This window comes from Penicillium nucicola, assembly GCF_028828085.1.
Source record: "Penicillium nucicola strain IBT 29836 chromosome Unknown utg000008l, whole genome shotgun sequence".
Taxonomy (NCBI): Eukaryota; Fungi; Ascomycota; class Eurotiomycetes; order Eurotiales; family Aspergillaceae; genus Penicillium; species Penicillium nucicola.
In genome coordinates, this window is record NW_026643132.1 from 995,873 (window position 1) to 1,017,986 (window position 22,114).

Consider the following 22,114-nt stretch of genomic DNA (forward strand, 5'->3'; position numbering starts at 1 on the left):
CGTTCGGATTTATACAACGAATTTATCAAGGTGCTGTAACGCCGAAACAACTAGTTAGGAATGAACAGTTCATCCGAGATCCATTGATCCGATTTGCATAGTATAACTTAGTGGAATTGTCTCATTCATTTCATAACACATGATGTATCTTTTAAACTGAAGTGTGATATAGCAATATCAATCCCGCCACTTAACAAACACCTCATCCGTCCGGAATCGTTGCGTGCATGTAGACTTTTCCAAAGGAGTACGGAAGCCCGTCCCATATGCAAGCATACCGGCCTGTGCAATCATAATACCATTATCAATGCAGAATCTCTCATCCGTGGCATAGACACTACCACCACGATCCCGCGCCATAATTCCCATCATCTCCTGCAAGCGCACATTGGAGCCCACACCACCCACGATAAGGACCTGCTTCGAGCCAACATGCGCCATAGCGCGCTCAGTGATCTCAACAAGCATGGCGAAGACAGTTTCCTGCAGGGAGAAGCACAAGTCTGCACGGGTAGGTGTGCTCTCCAGGCCCTCATTTGCAGCAATGACACTCTTCTGGATATTCTTTTCATCTTCTTTCGCCTTTTCTTCCCCGCCTAACCCCCACTCTCTGGCCAGTCCATCAATTGCGGCGAGAATGCCTGAGAATGAGCAATCCATGCCTTTCACGACGTATGGGAGTTCAACTAGCTGCTTTCCTTGCTTTGCTAGCTGTTCAATATTGTATCCTGGTGCTGGATCGTTGGAGATGTGCAGTGTACGCGCGAACCGATCTAGACAGTTTCCTACTGCCATGTCGAGGGTTTCACCAAAGATGCGGTATCTCTGTGAGCTGTATGCGATGACTTGTGTGTTTCCACCGGAGACGTATAGCACGACTGGGTTTGTCGCGCCGGTAATGAGGCGGCCCATTTCGATATCTGGATATCACATTGTCAGTCTTTTGGATCTGATACCATGGTAGCACGGAAGTAATGGTTTCAAGACATACGTCCAACACAGTGGTTTACTCCGACCAATTCCTTGCCCCAGAGCAGACTCAACATCCGCGCCGCAACTACCACACTCTGGAGTGGGGCACCCATTCCAGGACCTTGGGTAAAGCAAATGCAGTCTACATCGTCAACTGATACTTTGGCTTCTTTAAGCGCCTGCTTCACAAGCTTGACCACCCACGTGCGGTGGTGGCGCGCAGTATCTTTAGGCAAAAACCCCTCGCCTGGTGGGGAGACATAAGTGTGACGGATATTGGCGAGGACCTGCGGGGGGCTGCCATCCTTGGGATGCAGCATGATGCCGATTCCCAGCTTGTTGGCCGAGCCTTCCATGCCAATTGCGATCATGATGGGCAGGATGTTAAAGACAGCGAGTATATGGGAAAGACAAGTATGAAAATGTCGAAGTATGAATGATTTTCGTTATCGTTATCGGGTTTAAAGCGGCACCCCGTTTCTCCGAACATTTCCTCTCTTTACTTCCTGACTACTTCTTCTTTTCCCCTCTCTCTGCCTGACCATTTCCTTTGCTTCTGTTCCTTTAGACTGCATGATCCTCTTGGTTTATTATATCATTCTTTAATCCTCCCTCTCCTCTCCGCTACCATCCCCCCATCCTTACAATGTCTTCGACTACCCACTTCCCCGACCCCGAGGGCTTTCAACAACAGTCGGACAGTTTCGTTTCCTGGCTGCAAGCAACTCCAGGAGTGAAACTGAACCCCAATCTCAGACTTGCGGATCTCAGAGCAAGTGGCGCGGGAAGAGGTGTCGGTGAGTTTTTTTGCATAACAGCCCCCGCTAAGCACACAAAGTGCCCACACAGTCTCCCCAAAATTTGGTCTCATAGACTTGTTCACAAGTCACTAACTTGTTTGTTCTGCTGTAGTGGCACAAAGCAACATTCCCGAAGGCGAAGAACTCTTCTCGATTCCGCGTGGCCTAGTCCTCGCCGTCCAAAACTCGGAGCTGAAGACCCTGCTCGGTCAGGATGTTGAACAGCTCGGTCCGTGGCTTTCTCTCATGCTGGTTATGCTGTATGAATATCTGCAAGGAGAGAAGTCACGTTGGGCTCCGTATTTCCGGGTCTTACCTTCTCGCTTTGATACCCTGATGTTTTGGTCACCAGCTGAGCTGAACGAGTTGCAAGCTAGTACCATTGTGGAGAAGATTGGCAGAGAGGGTGCTGAGCAGTCTATTTTGGAGATCATTGCTCCTATTGTGAGAGGACACCCTGCTCTGTTCCAACCTCCCCATGGTGTAGCTTCTTTCGACGGTGACGCTGGTGCTGCTGCTCTGCTTGAGCTTGCTCATGTCATGGGATCTTTGATCATGGCTTATGCCTTCGACATTGAAAAGGCTGAAGACGACGACGATGAGGCTGAGGCTGCTGATGACAGCTACATGACCGATGATGAGGAGGAGCAGCTCCCCAAGGGTATGGTCCCGCTTGCCGACCTTCTTAACGCTGACGCGGACCGAAACAACGTGAGTCTATTCTAACTTCGTCCTTGACCCTTAATCTTACTCATTATCAGGCCCGTCTTTACCAAGAGGAAGGAAGTTTGGTCATGAAGGCAATCAAGCCGATCCAGCAAGGCGAGGAAGTCTTCAACGACTACGGAGAAATCCCACGCGCGGACCTCCTCCGTCGGTACGGATACGTGACCGAAAACTACGCTCAATACGACGTAGTCGAGTTGTCAATGAGCAGCATCTGCCAGGCTGCCGGTCTTGAAAGCGCTGATATCGAGTCCCAACCTCGACTCCAATTCCTCGAGGAACTCGACATTCTGGAGGACGGCTACGTCATTCCCAGACCTATCAACGCCAATCCGTCTTTGGAAGATATTCTCCCTGCTGAGCTGGTGATTCTTTTGACTACTCTTGCCCTTCCCGAAGATGATTTCAAGCAACGTCAGTCTAAGAACAAGCCTCCCAAGCCCGCGTTCGAAGCCAACCAAGCTATCATCTTGACTCGGGCTTTGCAGAACCAGCAGTCGCAATACGCCTCCTCTTTGGCGCAAGATGCTCAGCTTTTGGCCTCGCTTCCTCCTTTGGATATCTCGGGTGCGTCGGACACCTCAGCTCGTCGAGCTAGGATGGCACTTCAAGTGCGCATTGGAGAGAAGCAAGTCCTGCAGGCTGTCCTAGGCATGCTGGAGCCTACAACGACAGGATCATTAAAGCGCCCTGCCAATGGCGACGACGGTGATTCACGACAGTTCAAGACCCAGCGGTTTTGAACGCCTGCGCTACATCGATTTTCAGTTTACATCCCTGACAACCCAAACGTCTACGACCGAGAAAAGTGCTTTTTGCGAGTATTAAATTGTGTTAGATTTTCTGAATGTTTTTGAGCCTTTTTCTTTGCCCTCCCATTCGTCGCTTGCATCATAACTTCGGTTATCCATCATACAAAGGCCGCTCGACAACCAGCCAACACCACCGAGAGAAAAAGGAGATAATATGTACACTAACAAATGCAGATGTGCTGAAGCCACGACGTGACTGTCACCTGCGTCGAAACGAAATGTCGAGAAAGAGGTGTGAGAGAAGAGGTGGAGGGGATGCGAAAACAGGAAATCGAAGAAAGAGGAAAAGAGAAAAAAAAAATATCGGGCATCAGTCCAGGACCCTTCGCCGCCCGCGGAAATCGTCAAAGCATGAAAAAAAAAGATAATAAAACTACAAGGGTGTTAAAAGGAGGAAAAAATCAAGAGACGAAAAGAGGAACGAAAACAAGCCACGCATAAACGCCCGCCAAATGCTGTGAAAAGAGGGAAGGAGAAATGAAAGTCGTTCAGGCTGCAGACGCTGCCACCGGGGCATTGGACCCAGGTCCGTGGGGACCATTTTGGTCTTGGAGTCGTCGAGCTTGTACTTGGGCTTGGACTGCCTGGGCTTGCGCCTGCGCATGAGCCTGGGCAGCCACTTGAGCCTGAGCGGCTTGTTCGCGCGCCTTGGCCATTGTGATGGCCCGATGTTGCATGATCTGGATACTGTACGCATCGGTCTCATATTCGGGCTCCTCATCGGAATCCTCATTGTCAAACTTGAAGCGATCTGCCTTGAGGGGATCCAATTCGACCTTGTGAGTTCCCATGTTACGACGGTCAATCATCAATCGGCCACCACGTCCTACTCGTCGTCGGAAAGATGGCATTTTATGCGGCTCGTCGTGCAATGCCAAGGCATGCGAAGCTAGCTTGTCTCGAGAGAAAAGCGGGCTTGTGACATCTAAAGAGGTCTCCATCTCACCAGATGCTTCTGATGAAGGAGGAGTAGGCAATTGGGCAGTGAAAGCTGGTCGGAAAGCTGCCACATCGAAAGTCCTTTCGGGGGATGGAGATAATGGTGCACGTGTATGATCCACGTATCCCTCGTTCCACTTGATGTGCTTGGTGATATTCTGCTTGATATCGCGCAGAATCTCGTTTTCTTTCTCTGCTTGAACTTCCTCCAAGAGCTGAAGATCCTCTGCGCCTTGAAGGCCTGCCTTGAGAGGCATGCGCAATTGAGGAGCATTGGGACGCTGTTGAGGCATCTCGAGCACTCTCTTCTTGGGCTTTGGTGATTGGTCAGCACATGTACGTTTTCTGGCGACCAGAGCAGCGACGCTTACCTTTTGGTTGATGAGGTCTTCGTCGTCATCCTTGACGTTGAGCTTACGCTTCATCTCCTTCACTTGAGCACGCTGCTCAAAGATCTTCTTCTCCATCGAGAGCATCTCCTTGCGAGCAATCTCACGCTGGCGCACCAAAGCCACGAGCTCACGAGCATCTTCCAGCTCTTTGCGGAGACGTCGCAGCTTCTCTGCGCTTTGCGCATCTCGGCCACGGGTCTTGCGAATCTGGCGGACCTCGCGTCTACGGAAACACACAAAGGGATCGCTATCATCGGTGTCTTGGCCGGTTTCAAACTGTGCTATGTTAGCTGGGCTGGATCGCCAATTGAATGCGAGATGACTGACCTTGAGCTGTGATACAAGGGAGTTGTTCTGCACAGTCATTCGAGACGACTTCCAGTGTTCATATATTTCTTTCGCAAAGGGCTTCATGGAATCTTCTAAACTGGCGTCCATCATGTCTTGCATGTCTTCGAATGACAAAACGGGCGGGTTATCGACTGCAGCAAATGGCTGCTTAGTCTGCGCGGTCTCCTCAAAAAAGTTCATGACTTCCTCGAAAATATCCTCCGTGCATGGCATCGCCGACGCGTCGCGCTTTTGGTTCATGATCTTGAGGAAGACATCGTCTTCCTCTGTCATGTTGTACGGACATCCGCAGCAGTCCTCGACAGTTGAGGAGAAGCGAATATATGTCGCAGGCTGCGAGAAGACGGGAGGATATAGCTCGTCATATTGGAGATTACTGAGAATAGTCTCGGGGGTAGGGATGTGTGCCGCATTATTTACTTTGCCCTGGGCCGTGGCATTGATTGCAATTTGCAAATGGATTTCCTAGACGCGGTCTGGGATCAGCGTGGGCCACTTTATATTGGGGTGAAAATCTCGTGTCGTTTTGGCGATAATGTCACGTGATGGGTACAGGGATGAGGCTAAAATTAGTGCGACGAGAGACTCACCGACTCCTCGGCCTTTTCAACGCCGGTTTCAATCTGTTGTAGAGAGCTCTGGGTGTCTTCGTCGAGGGTATCGATCTCGTGTTCGCGGACGACGGGAATGGACGCCTTAGAGGTGAGTTTTTTCGGGCGCGTCCTCCCCATGCCCCCGTACCGAGTCATAGCGTCGGGACGCGCAATAGAGCAACGACCATGGGCAAGGACCGGGTAAAAATGGAATCAGCAGAAAGGTCCGGTCATGCGCTTTCTCGTAGTCGTATTTTTGAGATGAAATTCGATGGGGAAGGGGGAGATATTGACGACTAAAGTTGAGGTGATTCACGGCTGGAGGTTGGGTTGACGTTGTAATGTCAGCCGGCGGTGGCCTGTTTTGGCCGAGTGCACGGCCTCAGGGGCTCGCTTGCCTGTCCGGAAACGGTTAGTGCGGGGCTGGGCGATATCAGATTCTCCGCCCTTGGCAACTCTCTCCTCTTTGGTATCTGGTATTTGGCTTGTCAACTCATCAGTCTTGCTTGATTTGCTTCTTTCCACCTCCGTTTGGATTCCGTACATTGCCATCAAGTCTTTGTCTACTTCATTTCTATACCATTTGCTTCGTTTTCCTTCATCATGGAGCAAACCAATGAGCCTAATGCCGCTGCTATTTACGATGCGCGGAGACGTCGCGGCTCTGTTGGTACTACCCAACTTTTCGACAACATTGTGTCTACATCCAACTGTGAGTTCACCACAGTCGCTCAGAGCTCTTTGTTGGTGGAGTGGTCATGGCTGACTAGGCTGCAGTCAACAGAGATGAAGTGGACCGTCTGCGCAAACGCTTTATGAAGCTTGATAAGGTTGGACACACTGTCGAAAGCCTCAAAGGGGTCCCGCCTTACTTACACTTTATAGGATGCCTCCGGTACCATCGATCGTGATGAGTTCCTCTCCCTCCCCCAAGTCTCCTCCAACCCGCTCGCCACGAGGTTCGTTACCCCGGCCATAACACCACCACCTTGATCACATGAACAATGCCCTAATACACCTTTTCCCGACAGAATGATTGCTATCTTTGACGAAGATGGTGGCGGCGATGTTGATTTCCAGGAATTCGTGACCGGACTCTCGGCATTCAGTTCCAAAGGCAACAAGGAAGAGAAGCTGCGCTTCGCTTTCAAGGTCTACGACATCGACCGCGACGGTTATATCTCCAACGGCGAGCTATTCATCGTACTGAAGATGATGGTTGGCAACAACTTGAAGGACGTGCAACTGCAGCAGATTGTCGACAAAACCATCATGGAGGCCGATAAGGATCAGGATGGAAAGATCAGCTTCGAGGAGTTTACGAATATGGTGGAGAATACGGATATCAGCCTGAGCATGACACTGAGTAGGTGGCCCTCGATATGTTCATCTTTTTGGATTTGGGGATAAGTGCTGACCAAACCTAGATCAAATATGATTTCCATCTCACTGGTTGGGTGGATATATCGTATTCAGTGGGTATTTCGTTTCTGCGCTTGAATATTTCCCCGTTTGCCTTGGTCTCAACATGACATGACTCAATGATCAGCGATGTGTATGTAGTTTATTTCAGTCCCGACAAGGGAATCAACATTGGATTTCCTTCTTCCGTTCCACACACTCCCCATGCCAGTTCTTACCTACTCTCACAGCGAACAGTCATGAAACAAGTGGCTGAAGCAACATCGGAAAGTATATCCACACACCGATGTATATCAGTGTCTAATATCCACACCGCAACAACAATCACACCCACACCCACATCCACACACATACCCCCCGGACTCTATCCACTCGATCGGATGCAGATTTACAATTCTCCCATTCAGTCCACTGACCCGCCCCGCCTCACCAAGAGAATGGCTTCCCGTTTCAGCCGTGTATGAAACACTTTATTCCCATCAGGGCCAACCCCAATCCGCACCCGCATTCTCTCGGCCCAAACCCCAAACATACCTCGGCCCACCACACCAGTTCGATCTCTTTTCGTCTGGGCTGCAGTCTCGTGGGCCGGATGACTCCTATCCAACGACTCGGGTACGGGTGCAACCCCAATGCAAACGGACATCCCTGATCGAGGTGCAGCGACGCCCCGTGTGTGTGTGTTTGTGACCGTATTGTTAGTTATACATGTAGTTGTATCGGAGACGGCTATCCCTCTCTATACTTGAGCTGTGGCGCAGATTACTAATTCTCTTTCTAGCGTCGGTGCAGCTCCCAGCTGGTGTTAGCAACTTATATTCCAACTCCGACCCGGGTATTATTCCTCCCTTGTGTTTCGCTGCTGTTATGCTACCATGCAATTATACGCCTCATTATGCAAATATGGAGAACTATGGGAAATGTGCATAGATATTGGGGGTCTAAGATTCGTTCGCTATGTCTGGTCCAAGAAACTCTACAGTGCAGTATGAATAAATCTTTAACGATCGAACCATAAACAACAAAACATAACTAACATGAAACTCTCCACCTAAACATATACCCCTCCAACTGAACATGCTGTAAGTCTGCTCGACTGTCAGATGACGTTGAGGCGTCATCTGCCGGTTCAGAAAAAGAAGCAAACATGCAAGGCATGATCTACCCAGATTGATCTTGATTAATTCCAACTCGCTACCTATCATGTCGTCTCGTTTACGGTACTTTGGCAAGTCCGATTATTGACCTGCCAACTCAGAACCAGATCCCTTGCCAACCTTGAATCTATTCCAAACCCTAGCCTGCAATCACCAGCGCAGATATGTACATGATTGGCACTGTTTGCTGCTCTGTTCTAGCAGGGTATGCGTCAATCTATCGAGCTCTATTGACGCAACTTAGTGGATGGATCATAGCAAAAAAATATTTGCGCCACAGTAAGGGATGGATCTCCCTTGTAGACAAGATCTTGCACTGTACAGACGTACAGTAGTACTGTTTTGGGCCTTCGATGGCGTATGGGCTCCCATCTCTGTCTATTTTCAAGCAACCCCCTTCCGTATGAGGTTTGAACAAGGAAATCCCCTTAGCGGAGTGAAAACATTCAATCTCATTGGTTTTTCAAGATTCATACTCCCTCCGAAACTCGAAAATTTGTCAACTCTGACCTATTCTTAGTTCTTATGAGTCCTATAAGTCTTTTCGCCGCTTTTATGTTGAGTCCTCGAACCGGGTCAGCCATTTTCAAGGAACTGGAGTGCATACTGCGCATATTTTCACTTCACGTAGATTCATTTGGATAATAGTTTAGTTAGACACCGTAGCAGGAAGACCATGCACATGAAACGAGTTCCAGAAGTGCTGTATTGGGAGCGAAGAGCACAAAACCTGCAAATTTCCAAACGTGGGGGTTAAACTTTGGATCAAAAGAAGATCACTTTGTTTATAGAAATTTTGTAATGTTTTTTAAATACCGCGCTTCTGTCACCAGAACTGTATGCTGCTCTGTTTCTTGGATATCATGCAAAATAAGTCTTGCCTTCTGGGTACTCTAACGGAGCTGTGTTAAACCAAGATTTCCCTCTTAGCGCCAGGAAGATTCCTACTAGAATGTGATGCATCATTTCTGCGCTTCAGTGGTATCGACACTAAGATATTACTCTCTACGCCTGCACTCTTCTAGAAAATAACCAAATGATGTGGGTCTATGTATTGTTAGAGCCCTAACTTAATCAGCAGTGTGGAATGTGACAAAGAAAATCGTTGGGCACCTACAATATATGTCATGGTACTACTCGCGTTTCAATTGGTGAAGCGGAGAACTGATAGGCTAAATATATGTCAGTACAGTAACGTTATATGTTTGTTTGTAAAGTTGTTCGCATCCATACAAGCTGTAATAGGCACCAAATCAGATAGTAAGAACCGTGTGGCTAACGATGATAGCATTATGCAGGGCTCCTACGGACAAGGGGCCACCCAATAAACACAAACCCTAGATCCATGAAATAGATCTAGGCTTGAAATAAACGGCGATCACAAATAGTGCAAGGCCGATCTAATCAAGTCTGAGATCACTGGAGCCAGCAGAACGAGAATTGAAAAGACCATTGTTAGCCACGATTCCCACCATCCCGGTCCTTGCCCTAGTTGCATATTCCCAACGTGCCTCTGTCCCAGTACCCAGTGCATGTACATGTACTCTACAAGCTCGATCTGCATGCACCCACGCCGGTACGGAAAACAAAATCCCAAAGGCAAAAGGTAAAAGGTAAAAGGTAAACCCGAAGTATACAATACCCCCCCTGTACACATGTACACAGGCCCCCAATGGCTATATTTATCGCATTCAAATTCTTCCATTTTCTCTTCTATTCCAAGGCATCACTGCGTCGGGGCATCCGTGCTCCCGACTGGGCAACTGGACTGGATCAGCGTGGTGAGACGATAATTTCGGAATTCCGAGGCACTGGATTCGCTGGATCAACAGTCGGAGATGGAAGTCGTACAGAGCGAGGCATCGGGTTTGATGTACTATTCTAACATGGTATCATAAGAAAGAGAGAGATCAAGAGAGAGGCAACTTGAACAATAAAGAACCAAGGAGAGAGAACAGAGTGCAGGGGGGGGGGGGTGTCATGTTACGCTCTCCACTCCTCTCTACAATATACATTCCAGGGTAGCAATCCCGTGGCGATATGGGTGGGTAAGTGTTTCAGCCGAGATTTGTACCTAAAGGGCCCGTTGTTGGGCTTTGGAAGACTTCGGCCCAAGCTTTTGGTAAGATTGGTTGCTCTGTCTGACATGTTTGAAGATACTCATATCTGAAACGTAGCGTGGTATGATCCTACTTTCTGTTGGATAGGGTTCAGAGTGTGTATCGAGCAGTCTGCTGAGGAGGAGAGGCTGAAGTACCTACACTATGTGTATATATACATCGATCGTGACTAACAAGTGCAAAATCCTGAAACCAATTCTAGCCTCGTGTTTGGTGCTACCGGATGGTCTATCCAACGTGTCGGGCTGGTTGATACCGATGGGATCGAGTCCACCCGGAGCCCGATCCGTTTTAATGTAACGGGGAATCTTCTATTGTGTTATTTCCAGACGTCGCACATCTGCAGGAGATTGCATCATCCTGTCCTATTTCGGTCGAGGCTCTCAGCCTATAAGAGACGAGAAGATCCAGGGCGCAGATAGTGACAAGTGACAAATGACAAAAGTTCCAATTCCCGGATCCAGGAAACAAGTTTAGCTACATGTCAATCGTGATCGTCGTCGCATCCGGGGGGCGCAAGTGTGGGTTCTTCCATAGTGTCGGATTAGGGCTGGGATAGATCACATTGGGGGCCCCACGGTAGAACAGGTCCACGTAAATAATCACCCATTCCGATGCAAATACCGATAGAATATGAATCATCTCCCATATATCTTATAGCCTATACTGACAGAGCGAACCCAAAATAGGAATCTTAATACAAATACTCTTTTTTGGCCCCTTGAGACCTGAGCAATCAGAGCGAGGAAACTGACGTATGTAGCTCCCCGTCAGGGCTTTTGGCAAACAAGGCCCATCCGACTCAATAGATTCGTCCACTATGTTCATCAGCCTCACTTCAAGTCGGCTAATCTCCCCGGAATGTAGAAAGACGCCCCCCTTTTTCAGGCATTTTAGGGATTCTGTTGATTGTTTTGCTTTTTTGTTTTCTTTTTTATTTTATTTTTCTTTCCACGCAAGGGGATTTGTCTCAAGTGTCTTTACTATCAGCCCCAGAGAGGGTTACACGCCAGAGAAAGCAAAGAAAAGTCCACCTGACCTCGAGTCGACAGCTGAAGCCCCTTTATTATAACGCAAAACATTCGGGAGCCAGGAACCAGAGCACCGGGTTCCCGATTAGAGACCGAATGCAGTTTAGGCGTCGATCCTGCTTGTATATTTTTCGTAGTCCGAGAGAGGTATAGTTCCCTATGAAGCCCTAGTTTCTTTCCCCCTTGGATTCTTCTTCCTGGACTGATGGATCTATCCACACAATGAAGACCTCTTGATCCTCAGCTCTAGATCATGATCCACTCTCGCGTTCTCTATATCTACCTAATTCGTGCCTAAGCTTGTCTGTTCTTGTTTCTGATTACTGATACTACATGTCACTGCTACCTGGTGATTCTTAAATCCCGTCGCGCCTGCCCCAGAGGACTCTCCCAAAAAAAACACTGAATATCTACTTGAGGCCAGACCAACCATATCTAGGTCCTTTTCACACTTCCTCTTGCTCCGAAGAAAAAAGTGTTAGAAACAGACTTCAAGTTTTCCGTCTTATTCTCTCCCAACCATCCAAGCTGGCATCCTACGTGAGCCCGCCGCCCTCCCCCAAGCATTGGGCCCTGGATCAACGATCCTGGAACCCAATGGTAGGCAATCAACGAATGAAGCATGAGTCGTCAACTGCCCGTCGAGCATCTGGCCGTGCAACCGATCGTTTTGAGGCCACACAACCACGTGGAGACCCAACGGGGATGTCGCAAGCGGAGCAAGCCTCGATATCTTACGACTATGGATACACAGGCAACTACGGTTCCTTGCAGTCCAACGAATTGCAGTACCAGGACTATGCACAGCAAGAACAGCAGGCCCAGCAGGCCCAGCAAGTGCAGCATGCCCAAGCACAGCGCGTTCCCAGACGACGGCCACAAGAAGCCTTCTATGATTCCATGCTGTACTTCAACCAGCAGGGTCCAGCCCAAGGACCCTTCGAGGACGTTCCACAGTACCAGACACGGCAGTCTGCAGCGATTGAGACGCTGAATCAATTTGCCGTTCCACAGTATTTCGAGGATTCTGCAGGGTCTGGGGTCCCAGTGCTCTCGTCGTATCTCAACCCGATCCCTTATAACCAACCGGGCCCAATGCGCCCAACCACTCAGTTTCCAACCAGTTTCCCCATCGGCTCTGAGTCTATGAACCGACTGGAACCCGAGCTGTCCCTGCAGTCCGATCCGTCGAATCTGGAGGAGGCCGTGGGTCGATACCAACGAGTCCTGCGTCGCACTTTCGACCATACGCGAGCTGGAAGGTTGGTAGAGGCTGGTGGATTGCTGCTGGAAATTTCCGAATGGCTCGTGACTAATGCGCGGGATTTAGGTAAGTTGTGCCAAGTGAAACTATACAACTGAACAAGGGACCTTCGGCCATTTACTATGGCCGTAGCACAGAAGTCGGACCCCCCGGCAAGAACCTTGGCGGGGATGTCTCTTCTCTGTTCATGGCCTTGGTGCTTCCCTGCAGGCACGCGTTGCTGCAAGCCGAACCTGATCAGCTAACCATGTACCACGTTAGGGCTCCTCCGCGACGACGGTATACATTACTCCGACCGCCTCAAGCTATGGAACGACTTTAATTTGTGCTGGTTGGCATTCTGTCAAAAGCAAAAAGATCTCATGCTGGCTATGATTGCCGGTCATCCATCGCATATCAGTTTACTACATCGAGATCGCCTGGAAGCCATGGGAAAGGACCTGGTTCAACTGTGTGACCAATTGGAACAGCACGGCCTAGTGGACTATCAAATGGGCATCTGGGAAGAAGAGATTCTATCTGGTACTATACATCATCTCCCCCACCACCGTGTCGAACTAACTCCGAACTAACTCATGTCTATAGTCCTGGGCCAATCCCTCGATCTGATGGATAGCAGACCCGAACTCCCGGACCCAATAGGCGCACGCCCGTGAACCCAGCGAGAGGGGGAGAAAAAAAAGAAAACAAAACAAAAGAAAACAAAACCCAAAATACAAATGAAACGAAACAAAAACCTCGAATCCAAAAAAAAGCAGACTCGCCAGTCCACCTCTGCCAAGACACGGCTGGAGGATCGGAGACTATTCGCAAATCAAGTCCCAGCCACAGAGAGCTATTGCTCGCTAGTGTCGCGCCATCCCCGATGTGATATTGAATCTGTCACCCTCAAAAAACTAGGGCTGACTGTATTTCCAAGAAAGAGACAGAGAATCTCTCTCTCTATTTTGAGTTGGGCTGCTATTCGCTGCCCTATTCTGGACATGTCCATCTCCATCTCCTCGCCCTACTGTATTCGCCTCGTATGTGTGGTTTTGGGGCCGATGGAGATCTGCGATGGCTGCAGGAAGTGTCGTCATCTTCCTACAGAACTTCTTCTCTTACCTTTTCTTTCATGTTAGCTATATCGATATCCTCCAATGACGAATATTACGAGTTGTACATAGCGCTTTGTTGCTTCGTTCTGTGTTTTTTAGGTGTTGCTCTTTGATTTGGGTTCATGTTGTTTTCATTTGCTTTGTTTTCTCCGTTACTTGTTCCTTTGGATTCTCACTTTCTGGTATTTATATTCTTGTACTGAATTGACTTGCATTGGGCATGGACAAAATGAACGGAAGAAAAGGAACAGGAACAGGAACAGGAACAGGAAAGGCCGGCGCAAAGGTGGGACGATACCTATGTATTCGAGTTCTCGGACTTTGCTTGGCTTTGCTTTGCTTGTGTAGTGAGGTTGAAATTTGATAATGGATCTTGGAAAGAGAGTTTTCTGTCTAACTTGATATACTTTATATTATGCCTGGCCTTGCCAGGAACCGGAGGCCGGAGGTGAAGATTTAGATCGAGCCTGATATTGATCGGACCCGCTGAGGCGTGTTGCCCATCTGCAGTGCTTTCTGTTGCTTTGGTCACGATTGGGTATCAATCTCATCCACTCACGGAGTATTGCTGAAGCCACTACGTAGAGCCCTGGAGATGTAGTTCATCATATTCAACTCAATAAACCTTAGAATCCCCATATGCATTGAGAATACAGGATATAAAACAAGTCGCGAACTCGGGGTGCCATGGCTGGTGGAATAATACAGTGTAGAAACAAGAAGGAAAAGAAACTGGAAAAAAGAGATCAAAATGCTCGGTGTACAAGAGGGAAACGGAAAAGAGCAAGTTCCATCCCTTAACGCTTAACCCAGGTAGGCATCTTACGGGCCTTGACATGACCAGGCTTCTTCCTCTCGACGCGACGAGCATCAACAGTAATAGCACCAGCTGCAAAAAGAAAGAAAACCCCAAGTTAGCAAATGTCATCTCAACCACAGAATATAGTGGAAACATACCCTTCCTCAAAACACTCTTCAAACCAGGCTCATGAACCATCAAAGCCCGTCCAATAGCCAGCGTCACAGCCTCAGCCTGACCAGTAACACCACCACCGCGAACAGTAGCCCAAACATTATACTTATCCAAACGCTGCGTACACCTCAAAGCCCAAAGCGCACTCTCACGGTCATGAACACGCTTGAATGCCTCAACCAGACTCTTTCCATTAATCAGCACCTCGCCCTCACCCTCAACAAGCTGCACAACAGCCGAAGACTCCTTCCTCTTGCCCTTGCCACGCGCACGCCCATTCTCATCAAGCGTAGCCGGCTCATGCTTCACCGCGTACGGGTTTCCCGGACGGAGGAAAGACTCCAGCGCGTCGCGGACCTCAGCGGGGACCAGCTCGGGCTGGATGCGGTTGAGGCGCTGCAGGATCTTGACGAGGGATTTGTATTTCTTCATGGGGACCGGCTCGCCCACGTAGTCGCGGAACTGGGCGAGCTTGAACCAGGCCATGCGGGGTGCTTCGCCGGCTACTAGTGTGGGCAGGGGGGCGTATTTCGCTTGCAGGGCTTCCAGCTTCAGGACGTGGTCGATGAAGCGGGGGCTGCCGGAGAAGTAGGCCGATGAGGCGGGGATGATCCGCGCGGGCTTTTGTACGAAGGACTCGAAGTCGATTTCTCGGGCGGCCGGCGCGGGTGTGTTGGTTGCTTCGGCTTGGGCTTCGGCTTCAGTTGCGTAGCTGCGGTGGTTGCGGGTGTGGGTTTGGAGGGTGGAGAGGCGGGAGGTTGGTTTGGGGAGGGCTGTTAGGCGGAGGGATTGCATCGCTTGTGCGATGTTCGGTTTGTGCCACGCCATGATGGGTCGTTTGGGGGCAATTGGTTCTGGGGCTCCGTGTTGGAGGTTATAGATGGACTCCGGAGTGTCATGTTTTTTGCGGGTCATGTGACCTAGCAACATCAGTTCCTCCGGGCACCGAACTACACCATCTAAACTAAAGCAAAGGCAATAATAGATTCTTGAAATTCATGCATTGGGTGTGTTTATCTCAAAGTAAATTATCTACCTGAGTTCCGTTCCTGAGTACTGAGGGTAGACAAGGTGGAGGGTACACATCCTTCAGAGGTGATGGTCACCTTGTTAGTTGCAAATCAATTATTCAACAACTTAATCAAGTCCTCAACCTTCAACACAATGCATCAATCTACATAAATACCTACGTGATCAAATTACTTACGAAAATTTTAGAGGATAATTGCAAGAAAGAGTATCTCTGTTCTTCATTGCTAGAGCTAAACTAGCATCGACCAAGCATCTATTGTCCAGCGCTTGGTCGGATCATTCCGCATCGCAACGTATTCATAACCGTGAACGTGAGTCAACATCAACACGTAAGACCATAGGCCAAGGGGAGGTATTTTAGAATCCCAAAAGATTTCAGGCAGAGGAAAGAAGGGAATAGACAGGATGCATCGGAATTGGCCGCGCACCCGACATTCGGGGTATTTGGGGAGGAAATTTTAATGATGAGAGAGGCGACACGCTTATTTGAAGACGTGACCGTCGGCCCACTCGAGGGTCTTGCCATCGACGGTGACGGGAACGTCCTGGGCCCACATGTCCTCGATGACCTTGCGGTCAGCCTCGTTGGAGGCATCGAGCTTGGTGTAGGTGTAACCCTCCCAGTCGGGACCGACCTGGAAAGCGGGCTCCCAGTCCTGGCCACGGACCATGAAGGCACCGTTGACGATACAGGCGTAGTTAGCGCCGTAGACGGACTGGGCACCGAAGAGGTACTTGCGGGAAGCCTCAAGACGGGCGTGGAAGCCACCGATCAGGTTGTTGGCCATGAAGGTGAGCTTGAGCTCCTCGTTGTACTTGTAGTCAACCTTCCAGAGGGAGTACTCCTCAGCGTTGAAGTTCTTCCAGAACCAGGGCATGGCCTCAGTGCGGGGGTCGTTGTTGGAGAACTCGCGCTTCCACTCATCGAGGATGAGAGTGGGCTTGCCGAGAGCCTCGAGGGGGTGCTTGGGCTTGGGGGCCTCAGCGGCGGGCTCAGCGGGGGCGGCAGCGGCGGCGGCAGCAGCCTTGGGCTTCTCCTCCTTCTTGGGGGGAGTGTACTTGATGCACTCCTCAGCGAACTTGGGCTCGGGGAAGACGGCCTTGAAGGCGGCCTGGTTGACAATGGTGTTGTACCAGCGGGTGACAGCGGGGTTCTCCTGGCGGAAGGTCTTGTCCAGGATGGAGGCGAAGGCGCGGGTGAGGAGAGCAGCGGCGAAGATATCAGCCAGGGTAATACGCTCACCAACAAGGTAAGTGTTGGCGGTGAGGTGGGCCTCGTAGACAGCGAGAGCCTTGAGGGCAGCCTTGGAGGCCTCATCGACGGCCTTCTTGTTGTAGCCATCGAGACCCATCAGGGGGCGGAACCAGGCGCCGAGCTTGGGGAGAACCTCGCTGTTGGCAAACGAGAGCCAGCGGAGGATGGAAGCATAGTCCTGCTTGGTCTTGCCGAGAAGGGTGGTCTTCTCGTTCTGGGAGGTGACTGTGAACAGGACATGTTAGTCAAGTTGCTATGAAACTGAGTGGATCCATAAATGGAGCAATCAGGAGTGCCAATGGCACAATGTGGTTCAAGGACGAGAAGAAAAAAAGGGGTGCCCAGTTTTTTTTTTCTCCCAAAGCGGGGTAGCCAAATTTTTTCAGAGTGCGTGTTCCTCAACAGTATTGTTCTGACAGGGATAACTATAATATGAACTCATCATAAAAGATGAAGGCTTGGGCTTTGGGCGCGGTTGTGTTCTGTGCTGGGAGCAGGGGATTTTTCTTACCATAGACGGCAATGGCAATGGCCTCAGAGAGGTTGTAACCGTTGGCACCCTCGAAGGCAGGGACCTTGCCAAGGGGAGAGATCTTCAGGAACTCAGCGGTAGCAGCGGCAGAGTTGGCCTGAGTCTGCACGAGCTCGAGGTCGAGCTCATTGTGCTTAGCAGCGACCAGGATGGCCAGGGTGCGACCGTTGTCCTAGACAATGTCAGAGAGGAGCAAAGCAACCAAGGAGCAGGACACGTACGGGCAGACCGTAGAGCTTTCCGAACGCCATTATGAATGTAAGGGGTGGATGAAGAGAAAAGAAAGAAAGAAAAGGAAGGAGAGGGGCTGGCGAGAATTTTGTGCGGATGGCGGCTGCTTCGGCGTTCGGAGTAATGATTTGCCAGGTCACGTGGCGTGGGGCTGGCAACCTCCTTTTTGGCCTGGCAACAGAACAATATAGAACAAGGCGGAATTATATGTGATTTAATTTAGTGCCATGTGGGATACTAATTGTGCATCTGGCCTGGTCAAGTGAATCTATTACATTACTCCGCATAAATACTTACACGGCTGGTGACATATATCCAGCACCGACTGCGTCGATAAAGTGCAACGTATAGACGATGGAATATACCAACGATGGATTATAGCTATGTGAATATTATTCAAATATAAACACCAAAAGATACAAAAAAGATGACACCAAACCTATAGCTATTCTCTGCTTTCTCCAGAAAATAATGACAGAAAAGAAGAAGAATAATAATAATAATATAAAAAAAACCATCCAAACGACTCAGCGCTCAACGCTTTATGCCAAGTCCTTCCTCGAGTCTATCAAGCAAAGAGTTTTGCGAAGCAACCGAAGTCACTGGTGAAGGCGATCTAAGCTGATATTCTGGTTCAGAATCGTACACAGCATTGGCATCAGCATCAGCAGTAGCCGCTCCAGCACCAGTCTCGGGGTCTAGCCCTAGCTCGCCGGCTTCAGTAACGCTAGAGGCCACATCAGCCGTGGCAGTGGCAGTAGAGGCAGAGGTTGATGATGCTTCTGGAAGAGCAGAGTCCATGACACCGTCGAGTGGCACGGGCAAGTCTTGGAGCATGGCGTTTGCTGAGCCCTGGCGGCGGAGGTTGGATCCGGATTGATGAGGCAGGCGTTGCTTCTTATCCGAATTAGTAGCCGCGGTAGTAGTAGCAGAAGTTATAGTATCAAGAGAATCCTGATCAATATCTAAACCGGCGGCTTCGGCAGCAGCCTTCTGATCTTTCTTTAATTGTGTCTCGGCCTTGCGAGCCTTTTGGCGTAGTTTCTTTGCTCGCCGGGTAGCAGCCTTTTGGTCTTGCTTTTCTTGCTCTGTGAGTATTGGTTGCTGGGCTTTCGGCAACTGTTCCTTGGGGGGAATAGTGATATCGGTATCAGCAGTGACAGCAGCGCTCTCTTCAGTAGGAAGAGTCATCCCACCATCCTCTAGATCAAGGTCGTCCATAGGACCAAGGTCCAGATCGAGGATACTTCCTTCCCCTTTCTCGACGCGCTCGTTCCATACACGGAGAACCTTGCTCACATCGTCATGATGGGAGAGGATATCGAGACGGTGGAGGATCTTCGCGAAGAGAGTTGATTCATCAATGTTAGGGTCGTTGGTGAATTCTGGAATCTCGAGAATATTGAAAGGCTCGCTGAGAGCTTTGAGCTTGCTGTCATCAATCAAAATAGTGTTGGTTTGGTCCCATCTGTGACCGGGTTTGAGTTTCTTTGCGTTGGTCTTTGCCTTTAGCTGCTCGGTTGCCCGTTGCACCATGGCTCTTCGAGTAGTGGCAGCTGAAGTGACCGGGGCCTCGCTTAGACCTTCATTGCCAGGGAATGCAGCCTGGATGCTGGGCGTGTCCCATACTTTATGGAGTTGCTTGTAGACCTGGAGCTTGTTGTTGTATTGGCGCGGGGTAAGGCCAAATTTATCACGTCCCCATAAAGCGACTACTTTGTCGTGCATCTCGCCCGGGAAGATCTGTTCACAGACTGCATTCATGGTCGGTGGTTGAGAACTTGTCCAGACCATCACGGAGTAATCCTTGATCAATGCAGCGAGGAACTGGTCCAGACCAGCACGTCTGGCAAACTTTGGTGGAAAAATGCGCTTTTTCCGGAAGATGAGGGTGCCATTGAGATCGAGGATCACAAGGAGTGGACGCTTGGAAGGAGACTGTCGTGGCTCCTGTGATGCTTGCCGCATGTATGCATGTGTTGCGGCTGGAACTTGGACCGGCGGTGTGCTTTCTCTGGTTGGTGATCTCCTTCTTCGAGAGTCTGGTACTTGTACGATGGGTTGCTGTGGTAGTCCAGCCATAGTACTCATCGGTCGAACATTCTGGTGAGAAAGCGCGGGATTCATAGGAGGGATGAAGGGAGGTGCTGCGCCGTCGAGACCTTGGCTCATCCAAGGCATGCTTTGTGCCATGGCAAAGAAACTGTTCATGTCCATCATATTCTGTGGTAACCCATTGAATGGGTTGACTGGGTGGTCTGGTCGGGACAATGGGGGATGGCGATGCGGCATACTGCGGCGGTTCCCTCGAGACTGAGAAGCACGTGGTCTATTATTCTGTGTATTTTGGTGCCGACCATCCGCTGAACCCGTGGCTGGCGCAGGAGCCCAATGTGATGGTGGATTGGATTGCATAGGATAACCTGCAGGTTCAACACTGGGATATACGTTTGGTGATGCAGCGTCCCAATTATTGCTTGGTACTCCTGATGGGCCCCTCTGGCCCATTGGTGAATATCCAGAGCCCATGTTTACTGCATTATATGCTGAAATCGCATTCCGTGGGATGTTGGGTAGGTAGTTGGAATCCGCGGCGTCAGACGCACGCTTCGGTTTTTTGTTTGCCCGAGCCAGTTTGAGTGATTTTGAACGTGATGAAAGGAGGGTAGAGAAGCACGAGCGAGACCTGCAAGCGGGGGATATCTTCAAGGAGAACTATTCGCAGTCAGAGAAAGTGTACAATGGTTGGGCGTCCGATCAGCATACCTGATTGGCGGCGTGGGGTGAAGACTGAGGGTAGCACAACACAAACTGCGAAGGAGCGTAACGCGACAGGTCTCTAGACCGTAGCAACCGCAGGGACATAGGGTCAAATACAATATAAATGAATGTTGTCTGTTTCGCGCATTGGGGATCGCGAAAAATATCTAATCAGCCTTATCTTACTCACCGCCCTCCGCGGCAATATTTTTCTTTTTTGGGCCGATCAGTTCTTCTCTCCCGGGATTACAATCGACCAGCAGAATGGCCGTTTCAGATATGCTTAATCGCCGAGTGCGTGCTCGTCCAGATGACGAGGATGTTTACTCAGAGGCCTCGGGATCCGACGACGATGTTTCACAGCAAGGCATTGGACCCAACTCGGACGACATTCAATCCGAGGTACGATATATTAAACAGTTCCATGATTCCTCTGCTAACAAAATAAACAGGGATCAGATGAGTCCGAAGCCGAAGAGAAGAACACACCAGGATCAGACTCCGAGTCGGACAACGAAGAACCAGGCTCAGACGAGGCCTCAGACTCAGACGATAACGGCGAAGACTTCAAATCCACTCTAGCCAACATATCCTTTGGCGCACTCGCCAAAGCACAAGCCTCAATGAGCAAGAACAAGCGCAAAGACCGCCAAACCTCAAACCAAGACCCCAGCACCGACGCAGCAAGCACGCTAGACGACATCCGCACCAAACTCCGCGAAGCACGCGAACAGAAAGCCTCAGCGCTAACCCGAAAAGAAAAAGAGCGCGAAGCCAAAGAAAAGAAACGCGCCTCCAAACACGCCCCTATGGAACAATCATCCAAACGCGCCGTCACCCGACGCCGAACAATCGTCGAACCAACCAACGCCCCCAAAGCGCGCGACCCCCGCTTCGACGCCGCAGTCATGGGCCACAGCGGTGCGGGCAAGCACCCGTCCGGCGGCAAAGCCTACGCATTCTTAGACGAGTACCGAGCATCGGAGCTGAAAGACTTGAAAGATCAGCTCAAGAAGACGAAGAACGCAGACCAGAAAGAGGTCCTTAAGCGGCAGATTATGTCTGCGCAGGATCGGATGCGGTCGGCGGCGAATAAGAAGCGCGAGGCGGATGTCCAGGCTGAGCATAAGAAGCGCGAGAAGCAGATGATTCGCGAGGGCAAGAAGGCTACACCTTATTATCTCAAGAATTCTGAGCTCCAAAAGCAGGTTCTTGAGAAGAAGTTCGGGGAGATGGGGAGTCGGGAGCGTGGAAAGGCACTTGAGCGGAGGAGGAGGAAGATGGCTTCTAAGGAGAGGAAGGAGATGCCTTGGGAGCGGAGAGGATTTGGGGAGGAGGATGGTATGCCCAATGGAGGAAAGAGGAGGAGATTGGAATAGAGTGGAACTGTGCAGGGAATTTATTATGGCTGTATGTATTGATTCGAAGGGTGGGATTGTTTATATTTGGCAGAGTCCTCTTCATCTCTTCGTTACTATACAGAGAATACAGTAAACAATGCAATGTCAAGAAAGCAAGTCTGCATTAAAATTACCAAATCCAGGGTTGATAGTGGTATTGTCTGCAAAAAAAGAAAAAAAAAGGGAAGAACAGAAGCGAAAAGAAAGGACAGCCAAAACAGAGCGATGTATATGAATTATGAGAAAAGGACTCAT

The 22,114-nt window shown here is 49.9% G+C and overlaps 10 protein-coding genes across 10 annotated transcripts; 4 read left to right on the plus strand and 6 right to left on the minus strand.

Annotated features, from left to right (window-relative positions):
• Positions 1 to 177: 177 nt before the first annotated feature.
• kae1 (O-sialoglycoprotein endopeptidase) lies at positions 178 to 1,343 on the minus strand (the record flags this gene model as incomplete). The annotated part of the gene is made up of 2 exons (XM_057130236.1): positions 178 to 920; positions 992 to 1,343. 2 exons carry the CDS (start codon positions 1,341 to 1,343, stop codon positions 178 to 180), a joined length of 1,095 nt encoding a protein of 364 aa, XP_056982019.1.
• Positions 1,344 to 1,618: 275 nt separating this feature from the next.
• On the plus strand, positions 1,619 to 3,241 carry N7511_007860 (ribosomal lysine N-methyltransferase; the record flags this gene model as incomplete). Its single annotated transcript, XM_057130237.1, has 3 exons — positions 1,619 to 1,769; positions 1,885 to 2,483; positions 2,534 to 3,241. The coding sequence occupies 3 exons, from the start codon at positions 1,619 to 1,621 to the stop codon at positions 3,239 to 3,241; spliced, it is 1,458 nt and encodes a 485-aa protein (XP_056982020.1).
• A 557-nt stretch (positions 3,242 to 3,798) lies between these two features.
• Positions 3,799 to 5,741, minus strand: N7511_007861 (uncharacterized protein; the record flags this gene model as incomplete). The annotated part of the gene is made up of 3 exons (XM_057130238.1): positions 3,799 to 4,917; positions 4,969 to 5,457; positions 5,583 to 5,741. 3 exons carry the CDS (start codon positions 5,739 to 5,741, stop codon positions 3,799 to 3,801), a joined length of 1,767 nt encoding a protein of 588 aa, XP_056982021.1.
• A 156-nt stretch (positions 5,742 to 5,897) lies between these two features.
• Positions 5,898 to 6,131, minus strand: N7511_007862 (uncharacterized protein; the record flags this gene model as incomplete). The annotated part of the gene is made up of 1 exon (XM_057130239.1): positions 5,898 to 6,131. The coding sequence occupies one exon, from the start codon at positions 6,129 to 6,131 to the stop codon at positions 5,898 to 5,900; it is 234 nt and encodes a 77-aa protein (XP_056982022.1).
• Positions 6,132 to 6,188: 57 nt separating this feature from the next.
• On the plus strand, positions 6,189 to 7,023 carry cnaB (calcineurin regulatory subunit B; the record flags this gene model as incomplete). Its single annotated transcript, XM_057130240.1, has 5 exons — positions 6,189 to 6,297; positions 6,363 to 6,415; positions 6,471 to 6,544; positions 6,617 to 6,951; positions 7,013 to 7,023. The coding sequence occupies 5 exons, from the start codon at positions 6,189 to 6,191 to the stop codon at positions 7,021 to 7,023; spliced, it is 582 nt and encodes a 193-aa protein (XP_056982023.1).
• Positions 7,024 to 11,912: 4,889 nt separating this feature from the next.
• N7511_007864 (uncharacterized protein) lies at positions 11,913 to 13,235 on the plus strand (the record flags this gene model as incomplete). The annotated part of the gene is made up of 3 exons (XM_057130241.1): positions 11,913 to 12,645; positions 12,841 to 13,101; positions 13,165 to 13,235. The coding sequence occupies 3 exons, from the start codon at positions 11,913 to 11,915 to the stop codon at positions 13,233 to 13,235; spliced, it is 1,065 nt and encodes a 354-aa protein (XP_056982024.1).
• Positions 13,236 to 14,473: 1,238 nt separating this feature from the next.
• Positions 14,474 to 15,477, minus strand: N7511_007865 (mitochondrial 37S ribosomal protein uS9m; the record flags this gene model as incomplete). Its single annotated transcript, XM_057130242.1, has 2 exons — positions 14,474 to 14,565; positions 14,634 to 15,477. The coding sequence occupies 2 exons, from the start codon at positions 15,475 to 15,477 to the stop codon at positions 14,474 to 14,476; spliced, it is 936 nt and encodes a 311-aa protein (XP_056982025.1).
• A 686-nt stretch (positions 15,478 to 16,163) lies between these two features.
• On the minus strand, positions 16,164 to 17,719 carry N7511_007866 (putative translation elongation factor eEF-1 subunit gamma; the record flags this gene model as incomplete). The annotated part of the gene is made up of 3 exons (XM_057130243.1): positions 16,164 to 17,161; positions 17,448 to 17,640; positions 17,690 to 17,719. The coding sequence occupies 3 exons, from the start codon at positions 17,717 to 17,719 to the stop codon at positions 16,164 to 16,166; spliced, it is 1,221 nt and encodes a 406-aa protein (XP_056982026.1).
• Positions 17,720 to 18,233: 514 nt separating this feature from the next.
• On the minus strand, positions 18,234 to 19,991 carry N7511_007867 (NIF domain protein; the record flags this gene model as incomplete). The annotated part of the gene is made up of 1 exon (XM_057130244.1): positions 18,234 to 19,991. One exon carries the CDS (start codon positions 19,989 to 19,991, stop codon positions 18,234 to 18,236), a length of 1,758 nt encoding a protein of 585 aa, XP_056982027.1.
• A 732-nt stretch (positions 19,992 to 20,723) lies between these two features.
• rrp36 (putative pre-rRNA processing protein) lies at positions 20,724 to 21,838 on the plus strand (the record flags this gene model as incomplete). Its single annotated transcript, XM_057130245.1, has 2 exons — positions 20,724 to 20,861; positions 20,912 to 21,838. 2 exons carry the CDS (start codon positions 20,724 to 20,726, stop codon positions 21,836 to 21,838), a joined length of 1,065 nt encoding a protein of 354 aa, XP_056982028.1.
• Between the last annotated feature and the right edge of the window lie 276 nt (positions 21,839 to 22,114).